The sequence below is a fragment of the Tyto alba genome, unplaced genomic scaffold (genome assembly GCF_018691265.1).
Source record: "Tyto alba isolate M040663 unplaced genomic scaffold, T.alba_DEE_v4.0 Super-Scaffold_33, whole genome shotgun sequence".
Classification (NCBI taxonomy): Eukaryota; Metazoa; Chordata; class Aves; order Strigiformes; family Tytonidae; genus Tyto; species Tyto alba.
The window spans coordinates 3,935,138-3,959,422 of NW_024881308.1; the positions used below are offsets into that span (position 1 = coordinate 3,935,138).

Sequence of the window (24,285 nt, forward strand, 5' to 3'; positions counted from 1 at the left end):
TTGCTACCTACTGGCACAGCTGAAGACATAAATGGCTGCAATCTACTGCAATCGACTAGTCACACCATTAGTTCACTGATTTGACAGGCTGTGTTGACATTTGCATCTGTTTTACATAGAGCTAAAGATGTTTTGTGTACTTGGGGGGGGGGGCACTGCTCCTGTGGGAAAAATACTACTTCAGTATGCTACTCCATGGGCGAGAGGCATAAAGATGCTTGGGTACTATGATGGGCCTGAACATGTGTTTTTATCCTTAAAGGGAAGTTTGGACTGCCCTAAGACACCGGGATACCAAAGGAGTTAGATGGGCTCTTTTTGAGTCTCCTGGTATCATAGACACTTAAAAATCTCTAGCAGACCTTGGGCACAGTGCATAAGCACAAATAATACAAAATTTGCATTGCACATGCAATCTTGATTCTAACTGGATCCAACACTTGATTGCTTCACTTTGTAGCTGCAATGCTCTTGGATTTTAAGTTTCATAGGAGATTTTCTGAAGATTAAGAGGGAAAAGTGGTTGTACCTGTGAATCTTGAGAGAGTAGAGCTGAGTGGATGCCAAATGGAGATCCCTGATGTTTCTAATCTGCTTCTTGAGATAAATAATAGCCATCTAGGGAGCAAATGCTAACACATCTCCAGTAGGAATATTGTTATTTTAATAGCAAAGCAGTAACTATTTTTTCTCTGCCCTTCTTTCCTGCCCTCTGCTCTGAACAGAAGGAAATCATTAATAGCTGGAGGACAACCAACCATCAAACTGACTTTTTTCAGCACTTGCTCTAGGTAGGAATATTAGAGGAAAATGAAATTAGGAACACAGTATTTTCTTTATATAAATTCAATGATATATTAAACGAACAAGAAGTGTGTCTCGCCATAAATCCTGTAACAACTTGCAGACCTTGGGGTGCCAAGCTGTGGCAGTAGTTATTGGAATGTTTCAGTGACATATTAACAGATCTTTTCTTAGAAACTCTTAGCTTTCCTTAACACACTTTCAGCAAATGGATTTCCAATAAGCATCTCCCTTCTTTCTCCTCATTCCATTTCAAAATAAACTCTTTCAGGGCACAGTAGTACATTTGTGTGGAAATGGCTTTCCTGAGAAATTGAAAGGCAGGATCTGGATCAGTTCCCTGCACAAGCTTTGCAATATCCCTAAAAAGTGTCGTGATCTGTATTTGGTGCCCAGAGCATTGCTTAAGCTAGTGGGGGAAAAACTAATCTCTTGCGCTTTCATTGGCAGCACTGTTTCATAGACTGATCCTAATGGGGTGGAAATGAGCTCAGCTGCCTAATTCTGTTAAAAACATAGGCTTTTTTTCACACATGAATGCTCATCTACTTCCTTCTATCCTTGTTGTTAAGGCTGTGGCAGCAAAGAATCAAGCTATAGTTGCTGAAAACAAAACACGCCTCTTTTTTTCCACTTCAGGTTGTTTGGTTTTCCTTTTGTTTTTTTGCTGTTAATGTTGTATTTTGGTTTGGCTTGTTTTTTTAACATGCAGTATGGAATGGCCAGTGCAAGAGACTTAATTCACACAGAAAAAAGACATTCTAAAGATCTTGATGTGGACAACTGAGACCTTCCCTAACATTTAGGGCATGACTAGCTTGCTCATTGTGACTTTAAATAGTGCCATACACCTTGTTTCACTGTGTTTCAGAAAGCAGAGATGAAGGCCAGGCACACCCAAAACCAGATGTGGCTCTTTGCAATACAGCTTCACTTGAGCTGTGATGCATGTGCAAGCAGACAGCCTAAGATCTTCCGCAGGCTGGCTCGGTTTTGTGTCAGAGTTGTTGGTTGTAGTAACACACAGCTCTTCGGTCACAGTAAATCCAATTTCCTAGCTAGTGGAAGACCAGTTCCCTGCTGCTACCTAGGAAGGATGAAGAAAGTAAACAGAGCTGTAAATGCGCCTCTACATTTCCATGTGCCTGTAAATGAGGATGTGACCATTTTCTGTCACGTAGCCAGTCCGTTGCTATGCTTATACCTTTAGATCCATTAGGGTTGATCTTCCTGTGCTCATTAAAACCAGGGCTCAGGATTTTAGTTCCAAGATAAAAGTATCAGTAGTACAGGACTTTGTAGGGAAGCTTAAAAACAAAGTATCGACACGCTTTGCATGGATATCGGTCTTTATTATGTCCTTCATCTTTTTCCCTTCTGAAGACTGCAGAAGGTTCCCTGGTGGCAGACTCCAGTTTCATTCTCTGTGGGAGCTATAGGTGTTCCTGGGGCAGAACTGGCTGTGGAGGGAGGGTGTGTGCACACCTGGGGGCATATGCCCGAGTTCACGCCATGATGTCCCTTGTAAGGGACTTCCTTGACTATTAATTGAATTTTGCTAATACTCTTGTAAAACTGTAGCTGGCTGCTAATTGCTTGCTTTGATATGCAGATGAGGTGAGGAGTGGTTTTAAGGATGTGTTCAGGCCTACACAGAAAATAGGGATTAGGGAATGGGAAGTTAGGGCTTTCTAGTAGAAGATAGTATTGAGCAAAAGAGAATAGCAATAATTTTATATTCTTTGGTAAACAATCCTACTTCTTGGGGGTTGATTTGTGAGTTTGAGGGGCTTTTCTGTTTGTGTTTTGTTTTGTTTTGTTTTTTTTTTTAAATAACAAAACCAGTAGTTCCTCAAAGTTTATGAAGAAAGCAATCTGAAGTTCCCCTGGGGGATTTTCCTGGATAAAATCAGCTCCACTGTGAGCATAGTGGAGACTCCACCAATTCCTTAGCCTTCCCGTAGGAACAGTACCTTGTGTAGTGCAGATGCATGCATCCTGCAGTGCAGAGCATGGATCAGTGAACAAACCCCAAGCATATCTGGTAGCAGAAAGCTGTAGTCATACAGTGAGGCCAAGTGGCAGCAGGGAGATTAGAGGTATTAGGAACAATTTGGAATCGTTTAGAATTGAGCCATTTTCTGAGCAGGCAATTAATCCAGATTCTTTTTTTACTAAAAAAAGACTTGGATTTCAAGGAGACACTTAAAAATATGTGCTTGGGAGTATTAACAAGGCTGCTGTAATCCCAACACTATGGCCTGTATGTTCAGATTACACTAAGAGTCCTAGCTGTACTACAAGCTACACTCTATAGGCTTGATGGTGTTTCTGAAGGACTGATTTATCTGTTTTTTCCTGTATGTAATGCCTGTATTGGAATCCTTTAAGAGTATTTTCTTAGTGGCACGCTGATCAAATATAAATGGTTTTAAAGAAGTACTGGTCCTGCCGCGCACACTGTGCTCTCTTGCACTTTTCTCTGGCATAAAGTTACTCTGCTTTATTTTTTCTTGAGCTAAAAGTGCAACCACATCCTGGGAAAAGGGCAATTATTGTGCTAAATGCAGTGCATTGATTTTGTTCAGAGCAAACTTTTATCTGTCTTCTACTATCCCAAAGAGTGTCTATAGCATTTGGAAATGAACATTTGTTCAAATATGTACATTCACATAAGAGCTAACCATCCATGGGATTAATGGCATTGCATTGCTGACTTCAACACCCTAGTGGAAGGAAGACATGAGCGTGAAATTAGAATTAACAGCTGGTCATAAATTGTATCTAGATCCTTTCTAAAAATCTGTTTCTGGAATACATTGCAATTAGTACTCAGCTGCAGGAATTTGCAAGTCTCTTGGTCTAGTTAAGGGAGTAACTGGGAAGAGAAACTGGTTGACATAGAGTCACAGACTCCGTCCTCTTTTCCACTAGCTCAACTTCCAACCACCAGCTACTGAGGACTCCCTATTTGTCTAACCTTGTTATTAAGGTTGTGACATATTCTACTTTGCTCTAAGTAATTATCCAATCTTAGTGTTTTTAGCAATTGATAATTTTGTTGCTTTTTTTTTTTTTTTCTTCTGCCAATAAGGCATGCTGCAGAGAGAAAATCCCCTTAGATGACGTTAAGTACAGGGAATCAGCTAGTCCCCATCATATGGAGGTTCCTCACGTACATCTATGCATAGCTGGTGAAAAAGGGAGTCACTGCTGCTTCTGAAGCCTGAGAAAAATGAACAAGCCTCAAGTATTTTAGGGCAGTTAGGATATTTCAATAGTGTCCACAAAGCCCTTGTTTCAGCTGATATCTCCTTCTGCTAGATCTACAAGTAGAACTAGAAATTGTTTGCTTGTGTTTTTTAATTCTTGTTTTTGAAAGAAAGTATTTTGAAAGAACATTGGAATTTCTCTGGCAGTTTGCACAGACATAAAAGGAAGCCACAGTTATGAATGAGAGAAAACCTATCTGCAAGAGCAGTGCCTTTTTCTGCTGCTCAGAATAATTCAACAGACCCATGACTGTGTAGAGGAAGCCTCTTTTTACCTACTATTTTGTTAGTATTATTTATTTTGATGGAGATAATATATGTTTTGTTAGGAACTAGCTTCTATGTTATTCTAATCTCTTCCACTTATTCAGTTACATTTAGATTAAATATAAGGCAGAAATCCTTCCCTGTGCGGGCGGTGAGGCGCTGGCCCAGGGTGCCCAGAGCAGCTGTGGGTGCCCCCTCCCTGGAAGGGTTCAAGGCCGGGTTGGACGGGGCTGGGAGCCCCCTGGGCTGGGGGAAGGGGGCCCTGCCCGGGGCAGGGGGTGGGACTGGGGGGGCTTTAAGGACCCTTCCAACACAAACCATTCTATGAGCCTATGATAAAAGCAGAAGTACACACAGCAAGAGGTAATAAAAATAAATACATATATGCGATAGTAAAACAAATAGTGAAGATAAATATTTTATTTATGCATAATAAAATAAATTTGTGAAAAACACACATTTTACTTTAGTTTGACAAAAACCAAGTGGCTTACCTGCTTTATAATCTCACTTTCATTAGCATATTTAATTATGCTTTTGCATTTAATCATCAAAATGCTCAATAATGTACGTTTTGTTCCCAGTCATAGAATACCACTGCTATGTGTATCTGTGATAGATGTTTTTAATAAAACCAGTAATCACCCTTTATTGTTGTTTTAAATTATTATTTTTAAGTTTGTTAGGGAACAATACTTCTAGGTATGAGAGAAAGAAAGCTTTCATTTTACCATTTCATAATATAATGAAGCAAAATCCGTTTAAACAGATGCTAATAAACCTTCTTTAAAAACTGGTGCTTAATTATCTTGAAGTTGTTTACAAGTGAGGACTCGGCAGCGCGGCTCTGGATGTCGGTGGTGCCAGCCCCGGGTGGCTGTGCCGGGGCTGGCTGTGCTGCCGCGCCGTGGGCCGGCTCCCCACGGCCGGTGCTGTTCGGGTGACCTGGGGCACGTGCCAGCCCGCGGACTTCCAACCTGTGAGCGTGACAAGCACGTTTTGTAGCAAAACAAAAGATCTGCTGGGTTTCTTAAAACATCAGATAGATCTGGGCTCAGTTTAAAGGCATTTGGCTTGTTGGTTTTTGGTTGGTTGGTTTTGGTTTTGGTTAACAAGGTTGAACTGTGGGATCAGCGGATGTTTAATGGGATTTGTAATGTATCAAATATTTTCTCTTTTTTCATTATTCTTTTTTTTAAATCTTGGGTTTCTTTCACTGCAGAATGCAAAGTAAAATTTGCAACTAAAATAAAACAGATCAATCAGAAAATGAAGATGATGTGCTGTGAACTGAAGTAAAATGATCATGTTAACTGTTGAGAGAGCTCAGTCCCTGGTTTATCTAAACACATACTCCAATATGTAACTAACTTCATCTTTCTTTTAGAATATTCATCTGTGTGTCAGAGCTCCTTCTCCTTCATTGCTCAGAGAACACAGTAAAATAGCCTATTTTAGTTCATCAGCTGTAATGTCGCCTATTCTTTGTGTATGACTTGGGGTTTAGTTGATTGTAGGTATCTCAGTGAACAGGTTGGTTGTTCTGTGGTGATTTTATTGTATCAGTCTTACTCCTTTTTTCCTCTTCTCTCTGTTGCAAGTCTTCTCTCAGAACATGCCATTCTGTATAATTGCCTGCTTTCAGCTTTGTCTGCTCTCTCTTTGGACCAGTGATGATATCTGAACTGGTTCAAAAAAAAAAAAAAAAAGAGATCCAAATATTAGGGAGATGTTCTTTCTGCAGAAAAGGGCAAAGCCAAAACACTTCTACAGTGTTGAAAGACTAGTGAACTCTATTTAATCAGTGTTTTTATCTGTCATGTCTGAAAAGGCATTTATACCATATTCAGGCTCAGAAGGCATTGAAATCTGATGGGCAGCAGCTGTGTGAGCTGTGACGCTCAGCAAAGGAACTCTGTCACAGAGAGACATGCTGCTCTTCAGCGATGGACAGAGTTGTCCGTCATTCTGAAGCGTCCACGTATAGGACATTGATACGGAAGGTGTTCATGGAGCAATTCGTCTGTCAGGATCTCTTTGAAGAGACGAACAGCACGCACTGTAGAGTTGGTTGTTTTATCCTGAACCGTCACACTCGCTTGGATTGTGCAATTAAGGCAAACCACTTGGATGCTTTTGCTCTGCTTACCTTGCTGTGTTTTTGATGGTAGGTATGTTTCCCTAGACTTGTTTCATCATGTGGAAATTTAAGAAGAAAGAGGAGGAATAGGAAATAAAGGCAAGATAGAGAAGACTTCAGCTCGAATCTAATACCTGGAGTAAAATCGTTGTCAGACAAATTACTGTCTGGTTTTCCATCTGTAGAACAAGAACAATGTCTTTGAAAAACACAAAGGAAACATCCTAACTGATGATTTGCCATCATTAGGAGTTTTGCTGCTGTTGCATGAAAAGTGGCCACTGTCTCAATTTATTGTGAGAGTGAAATAGTTTACGAAATTCTCAACCATTCTGTGGTACTGCCAAATTTATATTTTGTATTTGAAAATTAATTTAAATGTTTTCTGGGCTACAGAGAGAGGTCATACCATTCTGGTAGTTGGAAGAACACAAGTTTTGGTCTTACTATCAACTACCAGTGCACCCAGTCTTCTCCTTGTCTCCTTCCAGTCTGCCCAGGAGGAAGGGATGGGGGCTTTACTGGGGTGCCCAGATGTTGTTTGGTCTGCTGTATTTGGAATGACTGGCTGATGAGCTCAGGTGTGGATGTGTTGAGCGGGAGGCAGGAATCAGACTCACATCTATTTTCCTTCCCTTTCTGTATCAGAAACCATCCATTCAGGACTCACAGAAAGCTGCTCCACATGTCATGCTCATTTTTCTCCCTTTGTGCATTCCCAGTCTCTGTAACCTACTGCTGGGAAACAGAATTTAATCAGTGGACACCTGCACTGCTAATAAACTCTGCCTCCTGCTCGCCATAGGGTCAGGAGACATGGGCATGGGGCCTCAGACGAGTACGGACATCTTCTGCTTAATGTCATGTCTTCCCTGACAGCAACAATTTCTTGCAATTAGGCTTCTGCAGCAAGTAGGTAACCTGGGGGCAACAGCTGATTGTCTCTATTTAATTTCACTGCTCAATGTGAGCTTTATGTTCAAAACCCAGTGTTTCACCATTGCTTTCTTTCCTCTCTATTCATCTCTTGATGGAAGGGTATACAGCAGAGACAATTGTTACTAAAAACCTAAATCAACAGTTGCTTTTCTACACCTCACCTTGCTCAAGAAGACTCCAGTGAGCAAAATGAGATCTGTAACACTCAATAAGAAAAGAAGAAAACATGCCATAAAAGTCAACTTTTCTGTAAATTTGTGATAGCAGAAGCTGCAGTCTCTGAACATCGCAGGTCACTGATGGGAAACAAAATGTCTGCTTGACCGGACTAAGGATTGAAAGCACAGCTGAAGGATCCCTGGGAGAATTTGTTTTGTTTTGGCCACTTTTACATCCCAAGTGCTTCAGAAAGGTTCCTGTCCTGCAGAGTGTTGGCAGCAGTCTACCAGAGTAATGATGAGTATCAGTGGGAGATGCAGTGTTAAAAAATATTGCACCGTCCTTGATTTTGATGTGAACTTTCAAAATGTGATTAATAGTTCAACCAGGCTGAAATAAAAATACAGTATTTGCACAGTGAAATCTCAGAGACTGCAATTTTCTTCGCATGGGTTCAAGAGCAGTTTTAATAGATCAGTGGCAGCTGTTCTGTTGCTTCTGCCTCTTAAGAAGTTCCTGTTTTTTTCCAAGACCTTAGGACACTTGGAAATTTGTGCTTCGATTTATGCAGATTACACCAATGTCATTTTATATGTGATCTCTTAAGTATTCAAATTGAGCCAGTCTGTTCTGTTGTTGTCTTGCTTGGGTAGGTATTTTTGCACAGCTGAAGTTGAACTACATGTTAGCAGTTTTTCTTACACTAGCCAAGAACAAGATTAATAATTTTCAGGTTTTTTCTCATATTATTTTGGAGCTATAATTCTAAGAATACAGAAATTGAGAAATTTGTCTAGTTTCAAATATTCACCACAAGTAGGGGATTGTAGTTCAATTATAAACATTTTTAGTTTTCTTGTTTCTTTTGGGGGAAAATAACTCATTACGACATTATGAAAAACTGGTGATGTTGGCCAGTAGAGTCCCAGGGAGAGGTACTATAGACCTTTTGAGATTGTATGCTCAGAAAGCTAAATTGCGGAAGGAATTAAATGGAGAAGGTAGTAGGACCACTGTCCTTTAAAAACAACAGTACAAAATCTCACCTTTGAAACTGAGTTTCAGTGGCTTACGGCTGTAGATTAAATCAGTGGGGCAACAGGAAAACATTTTCAAAATTACATAGACTTGGTTTTCAGAAAAAGGAGATTGAAACTGAGAAGGGAGCCAAAGAGAATATAAAGCTTTCCAGGTCCAGCTTCTATTTGTTGACTTAATTCCAGTTTGGTTTGTGCCTCTCTGAACCTAAAGTTTAAATAGTTTTTACTTAATTACTTATCCCATCTATGCTCAAGAATCTAGAAGGCCATTAGCTGTGAAGTTTCCACACCCACATTTGGAGACTCCTTAGGCTATGGGAATTTTTGAAACCTGCATACACTTCCTGCTTTCACTAAGAACTATACAGCATCATGATCTCATTTTTTCACAGGACTGAAAAAATCTCACTTTTTAGGATTATCCACCTGAGAACAGAGAGTTCTTGGGAGAATGTTCTGTGTTCTTGGTATGTTCTGTGATTGTGTAGTGGGGTCTGGACTATGTTTGTAATCTGTATTTTAGCTTCTCGCTTTGAAACCCAATGTCATCTGCAGTTAATAGTCTGGTTACTCACTTGAAAAGATTGTGTTGCAAACCCAAAGAAAGGCCTTAGGATGTATCTTAGAGCATTTACAGTAAAATTTTGAGTAGAATTAGAAACTGTTTGATACAAGGCAGCTTCCAAGACTTAGAGTTTTGGGTAAGAAAGGAAAGGGCAATGTGAGCAAGATGAGAAAAGAAGCTAAAACTGCAGGTAATCTTCCGTGGTCCAGGTTTTGGACATATGTCATGGTGAGATGATGCTGAATCAGAGTTGTTCCTTACCCACTGATAAAGTCATCACATCTGACATCAATAAACCAAACACCCTCTAATTACCCGTTCATTCCATAACATGATTGACTTAAAGAAAATAACTGTAATTTAAAGAAACAGTATAGCATTAACATGAAGGTTAATTGCCATCTTCAGCTGTATCGTTGTCTTGGCATGAAATGTTTTTGCTGTATCTCAGCCACATCGTAGGTTGGGGTCTGGAGTTGATTTCTTGGTGTAATGGAGAGTTCAGAAGAACAAGCATCTGCATCTGCTTTTGGTTTTCTTCCCTTTCAGTGTACCTTGGAGTAAGGCCTGTGCTTACCTTTACAGTTTCAGAGGCTGAAAGATTTCACAGCAAGATTTTTTTTGATCACCTTATTTATCAATACAATTCATCTACAGAAATGTTCTTTTCATGGGTTTGTAGTAAAGGAATGATTATCACCTAATGCTAAGTACATATGTGTATATTTATGCATATAAACTTTCTAATTTCTAAATCACATTTTTTTTTTGATGCATACAGTACTAAAGAATCTAATTTAAGAGGTATTTTCTGGATGCCAAGGGATTGGCATGATTTATATATAATCCTAAACCAGTTGCTAACTTTAAACCCCTGGTCCTTTAATATCCATCCTGTTTCAAAAGTGGCTGCATGTGTGTGTATCTATATAAAGATTCAGAAATGTGTTCAGTTCAGAAGTAGCTATTTTCCCATTGCCAGTCACTAGGTTTTTTTTAGAAGTAATACAGAATATGCTGGTTGGTATAGTGCATTTTCTGCTTATGCATTAGTAGATTTAAGTCAGTATGGCTGGTGCGTGCTTTACTTTCAAAAATTACTAGAAGGCTTTTTCTCCACTTTAATTATCCTTCAAAGAGGCATAACTAGTATTTGGGAGTCCTTGTGACTTTTTTTGTTCTCATGAAAATGTTCTGTTCCTTTCATAGGTTGAAATCGTGAGAGAACACAAGAAGTGGGCGAAACACTAAATTATGCTATAAATCAAGAAACTTTATGTGAAATTATGTATTTTCTAATTACCTTGCTTAGATATAGATTGAGCAAAAAAGCAAATGAGCTACACAAGTTAAAGAAATGTCAGATAAACAAACTATGACATGTGTAGTATTATTACCATCTGACATGTCTCAAACAGTGATTTTACTCACTCATCCTTCATTCTTTATATCTGCATGTCTAGCGGTGCATGCGCTTATGTTTTATATAAAGGGCAAAGTCTGTAGTCAGAGCATTTGAGTTATGCTGTTAAAAATAAATTAAGGAACAGCAGGTGAAAATGGTTCCTATACATGAATATTCAAACTGTACCTCAGTCAGATACTGTAGAAAGAATAATAAAGAGCAGTGAAACTTTGGTGGGGCCAAGGTGTTGATATGATCTGAAATAAAATTTTTATTGGCACAAGGTTGAGATGACTCCAAAATTTTACTCAAGGAATGGCAGGATCTGTTCGTATGCCCCACTGCCAAAATATTCAAGCGTTTAAAAAATTGAGGGGGCAGTAGTACTGGGATGACAGAATTCTGTCAGGCACATAACACCCGTGTGCTTTAGTCTCTGAGCAGAATGGGCTTCGGGTTGGCAGGAGGGTGTAGAGGCTGCATAGCTAAATTGAAAGTGAGAGACTTGAGTTAATTCCTCCTCTGGCAGCCATTTCCTATGTTAGGCACTTTCAAGTAGACCATCAACTACCTTTTTTTTTTTTTTTTTTTGGTATGAATGAAGAATGTGACTTTCACCCTATTTAACTGGTGGAATCCTGCTGCCGTTGTTGGATTTGGTGATGTTTCATGGGAATAAAGAGCATGACCGCTGTTCAGGGCCCTGTTACAGGGGGTTTTCAGGGAAAACTCAGGAGCCAGAATGCATTTGTGGATCTGACGTTCATCTCCCTATCGCTTACACAGTATAAAGACAAGAACGTTCAGGGCTGTGAAATACTTAGATACTCTGGCAGTATGGAAGGAAGCATATTAATGGATGACTGACTTCTTTTAATGTCAAATTTATTATTTTCTTTTCTTTGCTTGCTTCACAGATCCCGTGCATGGACCCCAAAACGTAGAAGTTGTTGATATTCGCTCCCGGCAGCTGACATTGCAGTGGGAGCCCTTTGGTTACGCGGTGACCCGCTGCCACAGCTACAATCTCACAGTCCAGTACCAGTATGTGTTTAACCAGCAAAAATTTGAGGCAGAGGAACTCATCCAAACTTCTTCCCACTACACTTTGCGAGGTCTTCGGCCCTTCATGACCATCAGGCTGAGGTTAGCCCTCTCTAACCCAGAGGGCAAAATGGAAAGTGAGGAGTTGGTTGTGCAGACTGAGGAAGACGGTAAGTTATGTCGGGTTTGCTTGCTTGCTTGTTTTCTGGGGGAAGACTAATATTTTCAAGTTGTGAATAACAACATAACCCTCTGTCCCATGAGACTTATAAATAACTTCTCTGGACAGTGTGTGTGTTATGCAAGTAAAATTTCTACGTGTAAATAATTTGCATTTCACAGCCATGTTCTTGAAAGGGAAAGGATCCCTGAAGTGTTTGGAGATGACAAACGTCAGTCTGAGCGGTTACCAAACAGTGGTAGGTTTAATTCTATAGAAATTGTGTTCTGAGCTACCCAGGACACACAGAGCAGCTTCCTTTATCATATGGGCAAATATAATCCTGGCATTTCTTGATTTTTCTTGTGCCTTCACATCACTGTCCCAAAATGAAGTATAATGTCTTCCTTTCCAACATGTAGCTTTTCTTAATACTGATCTGGATGTAACAATTTATATACCTCTCAGAAGCTAAATTCATTTGGTGCTAACTCTTTCATCCTTGATACAAAACAAGTGTTTTCCGGAAGTACTGATGGAAGGCTTTAAAGTGTTATTATCCCATCTGAGCTCTTTCAGACCAAGGACTCTTATAGACTAGAAGCCTCCGTTAAAAAAGAAGTGTTCTTCTTCTGCCAGAGCTGTAAGCAGTTGCTGTCCTAAGTTTCTCTCAGCTGCAGGTGGCTCTTTCACTCCAGTATATCATCTGGGGGGGACATAAGAGGATGGCAGGTCTTTCAGAAGAACGAACGGCGTTTTTATCAGACAGGCTTGGGAGTGCATTTATTTAGTTATCTTCCACAGCATTAAAATTTTGCTTGAGTAGGTGGATTTTTTAGCTGGCCTTGTAGCCATAATGAAATATAAATCTTACATTGTTACTTTACTAAGGAAATAAATCTTTCATATTGATAAAGGTGTGCAGCCCGGTAGCATCTTTATGCCAAGGTGCAATCTGGCTGTTTAGGTGAATAGAGCTTTGCTCTTACGTGGGCGGAGAAGGACAAATTAAATTTCCAGATGCTGCTGTGCTGTACTGGAATAAGGATGTACTGAAATTAGCTTCATCTTTTCATGGATTCTGATTTTATGTATCACTTAGTGGTTAGATTAGGGTATTCTTATTTGAACCAAAATTGACAATAGGCCTTTCATATTGATAGTACCTTGGTAATGGTAGTGCCTTGGGAGGGTTTTTTATTATATTTAAAAAAATTTTTTTATTTTCACCTCTGAACTTCCTATCTGGTAGCCTCTTGGTGTCTTCTGATGTGTGTGCAGCTGGAGCTGGTGGTAACTACTAACATGCTTTTTTGTTTGTTTGTTTTTTTTTTTTTTTTTCCTTTAGTTCCTGGACCTGTTCCCTTGGAATCTATCCAGGGAGGACCTTTTGAAGAGAAGATCTATGTTCAGTGGAAGCCTCCAAATGAGACAAATGGTATCATTACACTCTATGAGGTGAGGAGAACAGATTGTTGTCAAGGAATACCTGCCATAGGGCCCTTTTCATATGTGTTTAAGACAATCCTGAGCTCTGGGAGATTTCAGCAGATGCTAAAAGAAGCTTGATTAAAATATATAGGAATCTTCAAGGTAGTCTGCCGCTATCACTGAAAAAGTTTTCCAGTTCAAAAAAGAGAAAAGATTTCTTTACCAATATTCCCCCACGTCTCAGGTGTTCAATTCCTGCCCTTTTTTCTTCTGCAGTATCTCCAAGGTGTGTTTTCTTTCCTTTTTTCTGAGTCAAACTTCTGTTAGATTTTATACCTAAATACTGCAACTAATTCCTCTGTGCCTTTCCAATAGTCATAACACTTCCTGGCAATCTCTGCAGAATATAGCCGTTAAGTCTTATCTTCTAGTGTTCTTATTGAATCTTTCAATGGTACGTCTATCTAGCCCAACCACTTTCCCTTCTGCCAAAAAAAATACACAGCTGGTTACAGGATGATCACTGACCATCCTATGATGGATGAAAAAAAAAATAATTAAATGTGATTATAGAGTGTGTCAGAGGAGATGTTTCTTGTTAAGGTAAGGAAGTGTTACTATTGTCATGTGCTTCTGGTGAAACAGTATCCATAATGTCATGTACACCCAAATACATGTAAAAGAAAAATAAAAGGAGGACTGCTTTAGAGGATCCTGTGAAATCAAAGACAAGAGAAGGTAAGAAGAGAAGGTAAAGGCACTTTTATTAAATAGCAGAAAGTGGTGCCACAGTGCTGACTGAGCATGTTTCAGTTCATAGGTTCAGCATTTACCACAGTAAGATTAGAAAAAGTAAAAAAAAATTTTGCTTTTATGGTGATGGAAGAATCCTCACTGTGGGCTTGTGCAGTATTTTCTGATACAGGGAGGTAAGAACCACTTTTCTGCTTTCTTTTCTGCTGGGTGAACATGCAAGCTTATTTTGGAAAACGCATGAGTGCAAGAAGCAACTCTGCCATCACCAGTGAGGTTTTGCTCCTTTCCTCTTCCCATCCAGCTTCTTAGTTTGCAACAGCATGTCTTATAAGATGTCACTCCTAGATCTCCTTGCGAACACTGGCTGTCACTGTGTGACAGGTTCATCAGCTGGAGATAAAAATACAGATGAGCAGTTACATGTAACCTGGAGAAATGGCCAGAACATTCTCAGGGTAGTTGTCAGGTGAATCTGTATCACAGGCAGGTATGAGCACCTCTTCCAAGTAACGGGAGATCCTGCTTTTGAAATTGCTCAGTAAATAAAGTACAGGTCTTTGCACAGAAACATTTCATCCTGCTACCTGCAAATGAAGTTTAATCTTCCTAAAAATACAGAGATGCTTCCAGTATTGTCCAAGTAGTTGCATCTTTTGCATTGTTTGCTTAATCCCTAGCCTATTATAGATACTTAAACCTGCACCTTGTCTCTACTGGTGTTATTTTAAGATTTCATGCCATGTGTCTAGGATCAAAGTATTTCCTCGGTAGTAATGACCTCCAAAGTGTTGCTTTAAAGGGGTTTCAGCCATTTTCCAGTATCATCATGGTCTTACACTGCTTTAACAGAGTTCAGCTGACCTAGTGGTTAAAGAGATAAAAAAAAAAAAAAAGTAGTGGCTAGTCTCCGATAGGTTTTCAGTTCTTTCCCATGGCCTACAGTACTGATCCAGGTAGAAGCAGAAGACTTTAATGACAGTAGAAGAAAAAAGATCAAACTATGAACTTGTGCAGCACTGTTTTAATGAGGTGCCTGTAGGGAGCACAGTCCCTGCAGCCCGGCACAGCAGTGCTGCTCTGTCACCAGGAGGAGCCGGGAGGCTCCAAGATGTGCTGCCAAACTTGCAGCTATCTAGAAACTCTGCGACTGTGTCGCTGTTATTAAGGAGAAACAAACCCAAGAGCTTACCACCATTTATTGAAGAAAAATGCCCTGCAAAGTACGGTATCAAGAGATATCACTTTATGAATTTGAGTTAGTGGTGTCAAGTTCTGCATTACACCTGGAAGTAGCTGGCTAGATTCACACGTGGGTATTGTGCAAGTGATGGTCTCTCAACCTCTCTTGGGCACAAGCTCTCCTGATAAAAACAAAATACAAAAGTCTTCTCCTAAATAATAGCGCCCTCCTTGCCATCACAATCAAGATCGGATTCATTGTATTCTAAAATGCTTCTGAATAATCACACTGTATATTCTACTTACATCCCACTTGCTTTACCTTGGGATAGATTTTCTTAGATCCCTAATCATTCTTGCAGTTCCCTGCCAGGCAGACTTCCATATTGCACAAATTGCTGTTGCAGTTTGCATGTGCGCTGCTTACATGCCAACTGGGCTGAAATTCAGCAGCGCAACCTTAAGCAAGTCATTTGGCAGCCAGAATCACTGATTTCATGATGACTGAATACTTCTAAAGAGCCTAACCAAAACGGAAGGTCCTTAATGAACCTTTTTGACTTATGCAAGCCCGTTCTGATTGATATTTATCCTTCAAAATGCTGTTGTAGTCTTTTAATATAGGTGACAATAGCCTTGCATTTAAAACTGGCTTAAACCCCTCCTGCGTTTGGTTGGAGAATTGATTGTTTCGCTGGGTACAGCCACAGCTGGATTCTTTAAAAAAGGAACCTTCTAGATCCCCAAATTGGTGTGTAATTGCAGTCTGTTTCTAGGGAGCCGAAACCTCTCATTCAAGGGAACTTGGAAAGCTGCAGGAATTGCAAGTCAGTTAATCAGTATGCTGAAAAGATTAGGACATGAACCGTGTAGGAAGCAAGTGATGGTACAGTTCATTCCGGAGGTGTTAGGGCAGCACAGCAAAGCAGTTAATAACACGAGCGTATGCTGAGTTAGTAGGTGTCAGCTGATCTGTCCAGTCAAGAAAGCCGTTAGGGAGATGCATAGGCGGCTGTTGCAAGTGAGCCGTGCAGGGGAGATAAAGCTTAAGAGCTCGAGCTGTAGTCAAGTCCCCAGGTAGCTTCAAGGTGTGTAGGTACTTACATGTGACAAGTAGATCAATCTGTTCAGAAACACAGCTAAACAGCGATAATGGATTTTGCTGGTACATTGGTTTGGGTAGAATGCTCTACAGAGATGTTTTTGCATGTGGCATTCATGAAAGAGGCGTTAATACAGCTGTCTCGCATAGCGAGCTGTGAGTGGCAGAATCTAATAATACTGTAATAAGTCCTGTCCCCCCTTCAGTCTCCTGGCAGACTGAAAGCACCACAAATTGTTGATTTTTTTTTTTTTCCCACCAGTCCTGAAAAGCTGCTATGCTTTAAAATCCCTAATAATCAAATACTGCTTAGTGCGCTTATACCCATGTGGAAGTTCAGCTTCAAAGCCTTTGTGTACAAAGACATGCAACAAAGACTTATGTTTGAAACTTTTTTTTTATCCTAAGTGTGTGAAAAGTCAAACCACCGTCAAACAGCAGAAAGACCTATGCTGTCATTGGACTGCCGGAACAAATAATCTACTTTAAGGTCATGGAGCAGATTTGGCACTTAAATCCTCCTGGTTTTAGATTAGATAAGGTTGTCTCAAGTGTTTGTTCCATAATCCAAATTTAAATGCTTCGGGTACATGTGTGGAACCAGATATTTTGTACAAACTTGCATCTTGAAAATGTAAATAAACCAGACTGATTTGTATCTGCATTTCACTGTTCGTTTAGGCAGCTGGAAGCTTACAGGTGCACTCAGTAAGTGATGCTGGATTTCGCCTTTCTAAATACATTTTTCTTGTGTAATCTATTTCTCAGAATTGTCAGGTTTTAGAATATTTTGCCCTTAAAGGGGAAGAAAGGAAAAAAAAAAAAAAAAAAAAAACCAAACAAACCAACCACCTAGCATTCCTATCTAAGATATTTGTCACATTACTTGGGGGAATGCATTGTGTTAAGGTAATACAGTCCTAGAAACATTTAAAAGGTGGCTACAATATGTTCATCTCCTTGGCTGGAAAAATGACTCTCAGACTGTTGAAGTCCTTTCAGTGAGCCATGCCTAAAGGCAATGTTTAAACAGGAAGCTCTTTTTAAACATTGTGAGGTGTAGTCTTGTAATCACTTACGTTCTCATCTTTATGATTATTAAGTCTCATGTGGGTTGCACATGGGGCTTGGGAAAAATAAGGATGCATTTACAGCTTCTAACTAGCTAGTTCTCTCAGTCACTGTTTCTGAAATGCTGTAAATCTCTATTTAGATGCCAAGCATAATAATATAAGGGACTTTCATACACAATTTCAGGTCTTTAATGGGATGCTTGGAGCCTAGTTCTTCTAATCCTAGTGGATTTGAGTTTAAATTGCACTTCAGAGGTTACAGATCCTCTTAGTTGCCATGTAAAATTACAGTCTGCCTTCGTCATCTCTCCAGTTGCCAATACGCCATCTTTTCTCCATCACTTCACTCACTTTTTCTCTGTAGGAGAGGTCGTTACATAGGAACTGCCTCTTGGGGGGTCATGCATAAGGTCAATATTTGTGGGATTCACTGCCTGCATTTACAATAGGGGGGAAACAAATTTCTTCCACATTTGACCCCTGAAAATGCATACTTATTATAACACAAGGCATGATTATCTGGTGTGATAGCTATCCACTGCATGGATATGCATGCTTTTCTACTCGTAACCCTTTTTTAAGCTATTCATGAAACCTGACATTTTTAGGATAAAACTTTTCCTGCTAAAACGTGTACCAAAAAAAGGTTTCCTGGAAAAACTGAAAAGGTTGAGGACTCAACTTGGCTTAGTTATTTGTTTGTTTATGTGAAGGCTTTTTTGGTTAAGAGTGAAAAATGGCTCCCACAAGAAGGAAAGCAACAACCACGAAATCCTGCAACCAATTTATATAAAGCTCTACAGTCGAAATAGTAGAAGAATGACAATTCTCGGAAATTGCCTTCAGTGAGAAGTGGCTTTGAATGTTCCCATGAAAATCAATCATGTTACAGCTTCTCAATTGCATTCTGTGGATGCACGATACTCCTGGGATGAAGCTTTCTCACTTAAGCTCACTAAGTGTGCACTGAAGGAAGTCCATGCTACACGCAGCTGGCTGCTGCATTTAGCTGAACATTAAGAGAACATTAAGGAGACACTGTTAAGTGCTCAAAACCCAGGAAATGATCAATTAAGGGTTGTATATTTGGTCATAGCTTTATTATTCTTCTGTGCAAGCATTTGACAATTCAGTCTTCAGACAACTGGATATTACTCTCTGTTCATCTGCAGCACTACTGTTGTTTTCCTTTATCACTGGATTTATACAATGTCTTGTACTGCAGTATATTGTTTGTGCAGAGTCCATGAAAGTCAATTACATGAAGAGTAAGTGTTTCACTTCATCTGTACTATGTTGAATTAGAATTCTTTAATAATCTAAACTAGCAGTGAAACTGTGTGGCCATATATAATCTGTTTAAGTTTGATACTCTGTCAGCTGTATAGTAGGCTGTGTCATCCTCTCAATTACATGTAAGGAAAGTTGTGCATCTATACCCAGCTGAATTAGTTCTCTAGTTTACGGCTTTTTACACAGAATTGCACTGGAAGAGGGATGGGCTGGCTGAAGATAAACTCTTTATTATATGGTTGCTGACTGTAGTATTTATTGAGCACTTGGTGCACAGGTTGGTTAGAGGCTGCGAATGTTCTGGGCCCCTCTTATGCAGGATTGAGGCCAAAATTTGGAAAATGAATGGTGCTGATTGCACTGATTTATTATAAATATTTTTTTTTGGCAATTGAGAAAAGCCACAAATCTGAGCATTGCAGACTTTCTTAGCGAGTTGGAATGCTGTGTCAGCCACAGACCCTGTTCCATTTCTGGGACAAGGTAGGGCTTAGCAAAGACAGCTTTCTGGTGAAATTTGAGGAGCACAGAGTAACAAGAAATATCTTTTCTTTCAGTCGGCAGAATCCCACAGAGCGCCCTTTTTACCTCTTCCATGCCGTTTAATAAAGTAATACAGCTTATAAACTCCCTGTCAGCCCTAGGATTCTTGTATATGCTTGAGTGACCCCTCTGCCATACCCACGGCATTTAAGATGGCTTCTCTGAGGCTGCAAGGAAAACCTAATTTTCCTGCACACAGTAATGTAGAAGCCAACATACGGAGCTGCTGTTCTGGTGAAACAGTATGGCTTTCCTTCCCCCGTCACATTTGGAAATCTAAAATGCCATGTTTATTTTCTAGCTAATGTGGGCGATAATAGAAGGGGCCCTGCTCTGTCTGTCTGTGCGTCCTGGGGCAGTGACTGCCAGCGGTTCTCGCTCCGGCATCGGAGGAGGACAGCACCAGAAGGATACACCAGTTGCAGGCTGGCTGGCTGTTTACTCAGGTGCTAAACCCAGTTATAAAGAGCAGGCTGTATCTTTGTTGCTGTTGTTTCTCTTCATCCTGTCCCAGTTAGTTTAACATAGCCTTAAACTTAGGAGATGGTTAAATGATTTTCTACTAAGGGATATTTTTCTGAATAAACACCTTGAAGAGCTTTTGAACAATCTTCTTCAAGTTATATAAGATTCTTAATTGTGTGCTACTCACTCTCTGTTACTTGCAAGATATACTTAACTCGGAAGCGTTTATTAATGATGCTCTTTTAAATCTTATGGCTTCCAGTAACATCTTGATGAGAAAATGAAAGGGTTTGTTGAGAAACTCAGATGTCAGGGTTTTTTTAAATGTATGACAACCTCCAGGTAAATAGCATACTTGTGTTATAAATAGTATGAATCAACTGTTTAAAAAAATTGCTTGATCAAGCTTTCCAGAAATAAAAGCATAATACGGTCCCTTGAGCGCAACAATTTCTTTGATTACCTTTTTATTGTTCTTTTGAAGCCATTAGACTTGCAGCAATATAAATCCGATGCAAATGAGAAAAGATATTTGGCTACAAGAAAACATTTTTTTTTTTAAAGGAAGGAACTGGATTATTTTAATGTGCATGTTGGGCTCTTTCTAAGCTAAACAAAGTGATAAGAACTGAAAACCCCCATCCCCCCCACTTATTATTTTTTATAACGAAGTTCAAATTAAAAAAATCCTTCTGTGGATATGTGAACATCTTGTCTTTTTGCCTTCCAATGCTTTCTTTTCTTTTCTAGGAAAATTACAATTTTGTTCTATTCTTCTTTCTCTATTCAGAGAAGTTTCTCTTTATTGTCATCCAGGAAACAGGTTGATGCTTAATCCCATTTCTTCCATTTAATCTTTTCAAATGCTAGTGTACCTGTGCAGTTATGGTGATACAGATAAAGCTCTTTAACAATTTCATCTTCAGATCTTACAATATCTTGCTTACCAAAATGTAGTAGTTAACTAAGTTAAAAGCAAACTAGAGATACATGTTTGTACTTCTTTCCTAGTGGTTATTTCCCTTTCATCTTAAGTATTACTTAAGTTAGCAGATAGATGGGATTAAAAAATCCAGAAGTGATGGCTTTATCCTGTTAATTGGTGCAACTGAGGAACTGTGTGAAAGAGGAGAAGCTAGTCAAGGTCATCTTCTCATTGCCTTCAAAAGGCAGAGATGCCAGCATTGTGATTCCTTTTGGGAAAGCTGTCCTTCGTGTGTGAGTTAGACCCAGTCTTTAACTGTGATCGTGCCATCCAGGGGACAGGATGGGTTTGGGTTTAGTTTCCTGTGCCCTATTCTTCTAACCAGTCCTTGTCACCTCGAGTCCCTTGCCTCCCTGTTTGCCTTCTCCTTTTGCCATCCCTGTTTGTTTCTATTTTTTCCCGATTTCTGTTCTCCATGCTGCCCAGATGGGATGGCTGACAGCAAGGGTGGGCAGCTTTCAGCAGGCTGCTGGAAACTACTAGGTTTTAGCACAGGGAGAACAGCTGGATTCCTTACTTTTCCTTTTGTTTCTAATTCAACTTATTTTCCCTGAAACTGTGAAAGTGGCTTAGGGTGAGGCAGACACTTGACTTGGAAAATAAGCACAAATGGATAGTTTAAGACTTAAGTGACTAAAAATATGTGGTCTTACAATTAGCAGCTACAATAATAGCTAGGACAGATATTTTATCTATAAATGTGGCAAAACCATTTTATACGTACGTGGGTCTTGCTTCTGTTACTTTATGGTGTATAGCAAACAGAGCAGTAAGTAACATTGTTAGTACTCTGTTGTGTTGGTTTGGGGTTTTGTTCATTGCCCACAGCTTCTGCTCTGTGCAGTGTAGCATGGCAAACCAGCTATGAGATATATTAAGCAGTGCTTTCAGCATCAAGGTCTAACTGAGGAGCAAGTATGGAGATTGAATAACCACCTCAATGCTGCAGTCCTATCAAAGCAATTTCTATAGTTGTCATTTTCTGCTATTAAACTGAACAATGAGGCTCTCCAATAAAATCATATGAAATAGCAGCTCATTAAAAACTCTCCTTAATATATAGCATGCTAATTAATGTCAGTGGGGTGCAAGCTTGAATGGCAGAATAGACTATAATGTTTAGAAAGTAGGTAAAATAAAAGAAGATATTTTATCATTAATGACCTTTTAGTAAACCTAATGAAATCCTTAATGGCCTGAATACATTACTGAGGCACTCCCAATTGCTTTGTTACCTACTCCATTCTTCCTCCCTTTCTCATAGACATTAAACTTGGTTTTATTTATAGAAAACAAAAAGACATAAAATCCCAAGTAAATATGAACAGGAAGGAGTCTGATCAAGAAGGAGAATAGATGAGACTATTCAGCCCTATGATCCCTATTCCTGGTCAAGAGAAAAGCTGGGTATAGGACCATGTTATATCTTGTTCTGTGTATGTGCTGTGTGTGTTTCTATTCAGGTTTAATTGACTCTGTGTTTATGTGACTTCAGTAAATAGGCTAGGGAGCAAATGGGCCTCTTCTATTCATGGGGTCTGCCTAGGTTAACTTCCACATTCATTCCTAGAGCTGTGCTATGGCTTTTTATACCGTTTCCAGCTGTGCTGTGCTAGTGCTGTGACTATATTAAAGGACTTTATTCTGCAGGACTTTTCATCTTTCACATGTTGCCAGCCTTAAATATAACTTGCAAAAATGCTGTTTAACTCTCCCTTAACCTTCTCCTAAAAGAAGTAGTTCAAGAATGGAAAAATGAAAGGCCTTTTATTTCTCCCATTTCCTAGAAGAAATTTAGTGGACTGGGGAGGGATGTAAGTAGCAATAATTGCCTATCTCATACTGAGTTGTAAGATGGAAAATGCACCCAATCATCTGGTCATAAAATACCATCTTTAGTTCTGAAGTCCTTCTCCAACACTGGAGAAGGATTGTTCGCTAACCTGTTCGCTAACTCTTTCCTGTTCATTAGAAGATAACTTACTTCAGATTATTCCTTTTGTGTAACACTTGGTGCAATTAACTTTAGTCTTGTACCCCAAATGGCTGAAACTTCCTGATAAGATTGAAACGAATGTCCATCCCAGCTGCAATCCGAAGTCACCTGCAGTAGCAATTGTTCCTAAGAAGCACAGGCAGTTGGTGAGTCTTGGAAAAAAGAGCCTATTGCTTGCTGTGTAATCATGTTTCAATCAGCTCTATAGAGCCATGAAATTGATTGTCCCCCGGTCATACCATACACTTCGGAGCAGATACTGTGCTAGGCAAGTTAATTCCTTATTTGGCTCCAAGCACACAAAAGTAAGAGAGCTTTTTGCTTTCCCTCCCATTCTCACAACCAAGGAGGAAGGGAGCACAAATCGCCTTGAAATCAGAATTTGAGAGCATAGCAACATCAGCCAGCACTGTTTTCTTTTCCTAATCATCTAGTGAAAAGTGTGGTGATTTAGGAGAAAGATGCCCAGGCTGTTGGCTGCATACAAGGGAGCCTGGATGAACGACCAAAACCAGTGGTGGTAATGACCAGGTAATCAAAGAGCTATAGGAATCGTGAAAGTCTGACAGAGAGGAGAGCTGAGAGTGTGTCTTGTTAATGTGTTGTCCTCTTTGGTGTTGGAGTCAGCTTCCCTCTTCTGTAGCTGACAAAAGGAGGATGCTGTAAAGATACAGTCTTGAGGCAATGAAGAGTATTCCTCTTCAGATACCTGAAAAGAAGCTCTGGCCCTGTCTTCATAGAATTTAATTCCTGTTTCAAAATCCCTCATTTCAGGAATATTTTGGTCTTTCAACATAAATGAAACTTCATTCAAAATAAATCCAAAATCAACCCATTGGTGAGAATTCTAGGAACTCCTTAACCTGTGTTACGTCCCTGGAAGATTTAACATCTCCAACATTTTTGTATTTCGTGTTGAAATGTTCCCAATTCAGGGTCACTCTTCAGTCTGAAATGCTGCTTCTGATGGAGGTGGTTCATTAGTCCCCGAGCTCTCATTGGCTAACTCTGAAGTTCACAGGAAGGAATCAAGAATAGCAAGGCTGTTGCTGTCATCCTTAAAATGCTCCTACAAGGCCCATGTCTCAGATAGAAACTCTGAGGGAAGACACACACTAGAAAATACAGTTAAACAAAACACCAAAACAAAAAACCCTGCTGAAATGGCAAAAGGTGCTTCTATCTAGATTTAAGTTGTCTTAGAATGAATGATCTTTCTACAAGTCTCACTTTGGTGACTTTTCCAGAGTCAGAAATGTGGTCCCCCAAACTGCTGGACAAGTTGGGGCGTTTTGTCCTCCCTGAGCTCCTGCACAGGACAGCTCCCACGTGTGAATGATGGTTGCACCAACCTGCAACCCCGAGATCTCCTGTAGCTGCAATACTGGCAGCAGAGCAATGTGATGCAGTGGGTTTTTTTATTTGTTTGGTGTGTTTTTTGCACAGACAACAAGGGGCTTGTGATTGCGGAATAATTATTAGTTTTTTTATTGGGAAAGGGAAGTATGAACACAAGTTGTTGTGAACATAAACTCCCACATATTACTGTCTGGGATGTTCTTCCTTTTTAGTGCTTAATAAGGTTCATTCTTCCACTGAGCCAAAAGGTTTTTCTGAGCTATTTAACTTTATCTATCTCTGTGACAGTGTTAAACTTGTATTAAATT

The 24,285-nt window shown here is 39.7% G+C and overlaps 1 protein-coding gene across 8 annotated transcripts in view; it reads left to right on the forward strand.

Moving 5' to 3' along the window:
* The window catches only part of PTPRT (protein tyrosine phosphatase receptor type T), a 467,676-nt gene that overhangs the window by 293,565 nt on the left and 149,826 nt on the right, over positions 1-24,285 (forward strand). For all 8 annotated transcript variants that reach the window (XM_033003561.2, XM_042800879.1, XM_042800881.1 and 5 more), the window contains exons 8-9: positions 11,509-11,805; positions 13,144-13,253. In XM_033003561.2, the coding sequence (XP_032859452.1) occupies positions 11,509-11,805; positions 13,144-13,253 (407 nt within the window). The remainder of the gene's footprint in view (positions 1-11,508; positions 11,806-13,143; positions 13,254-24,285) is intronic.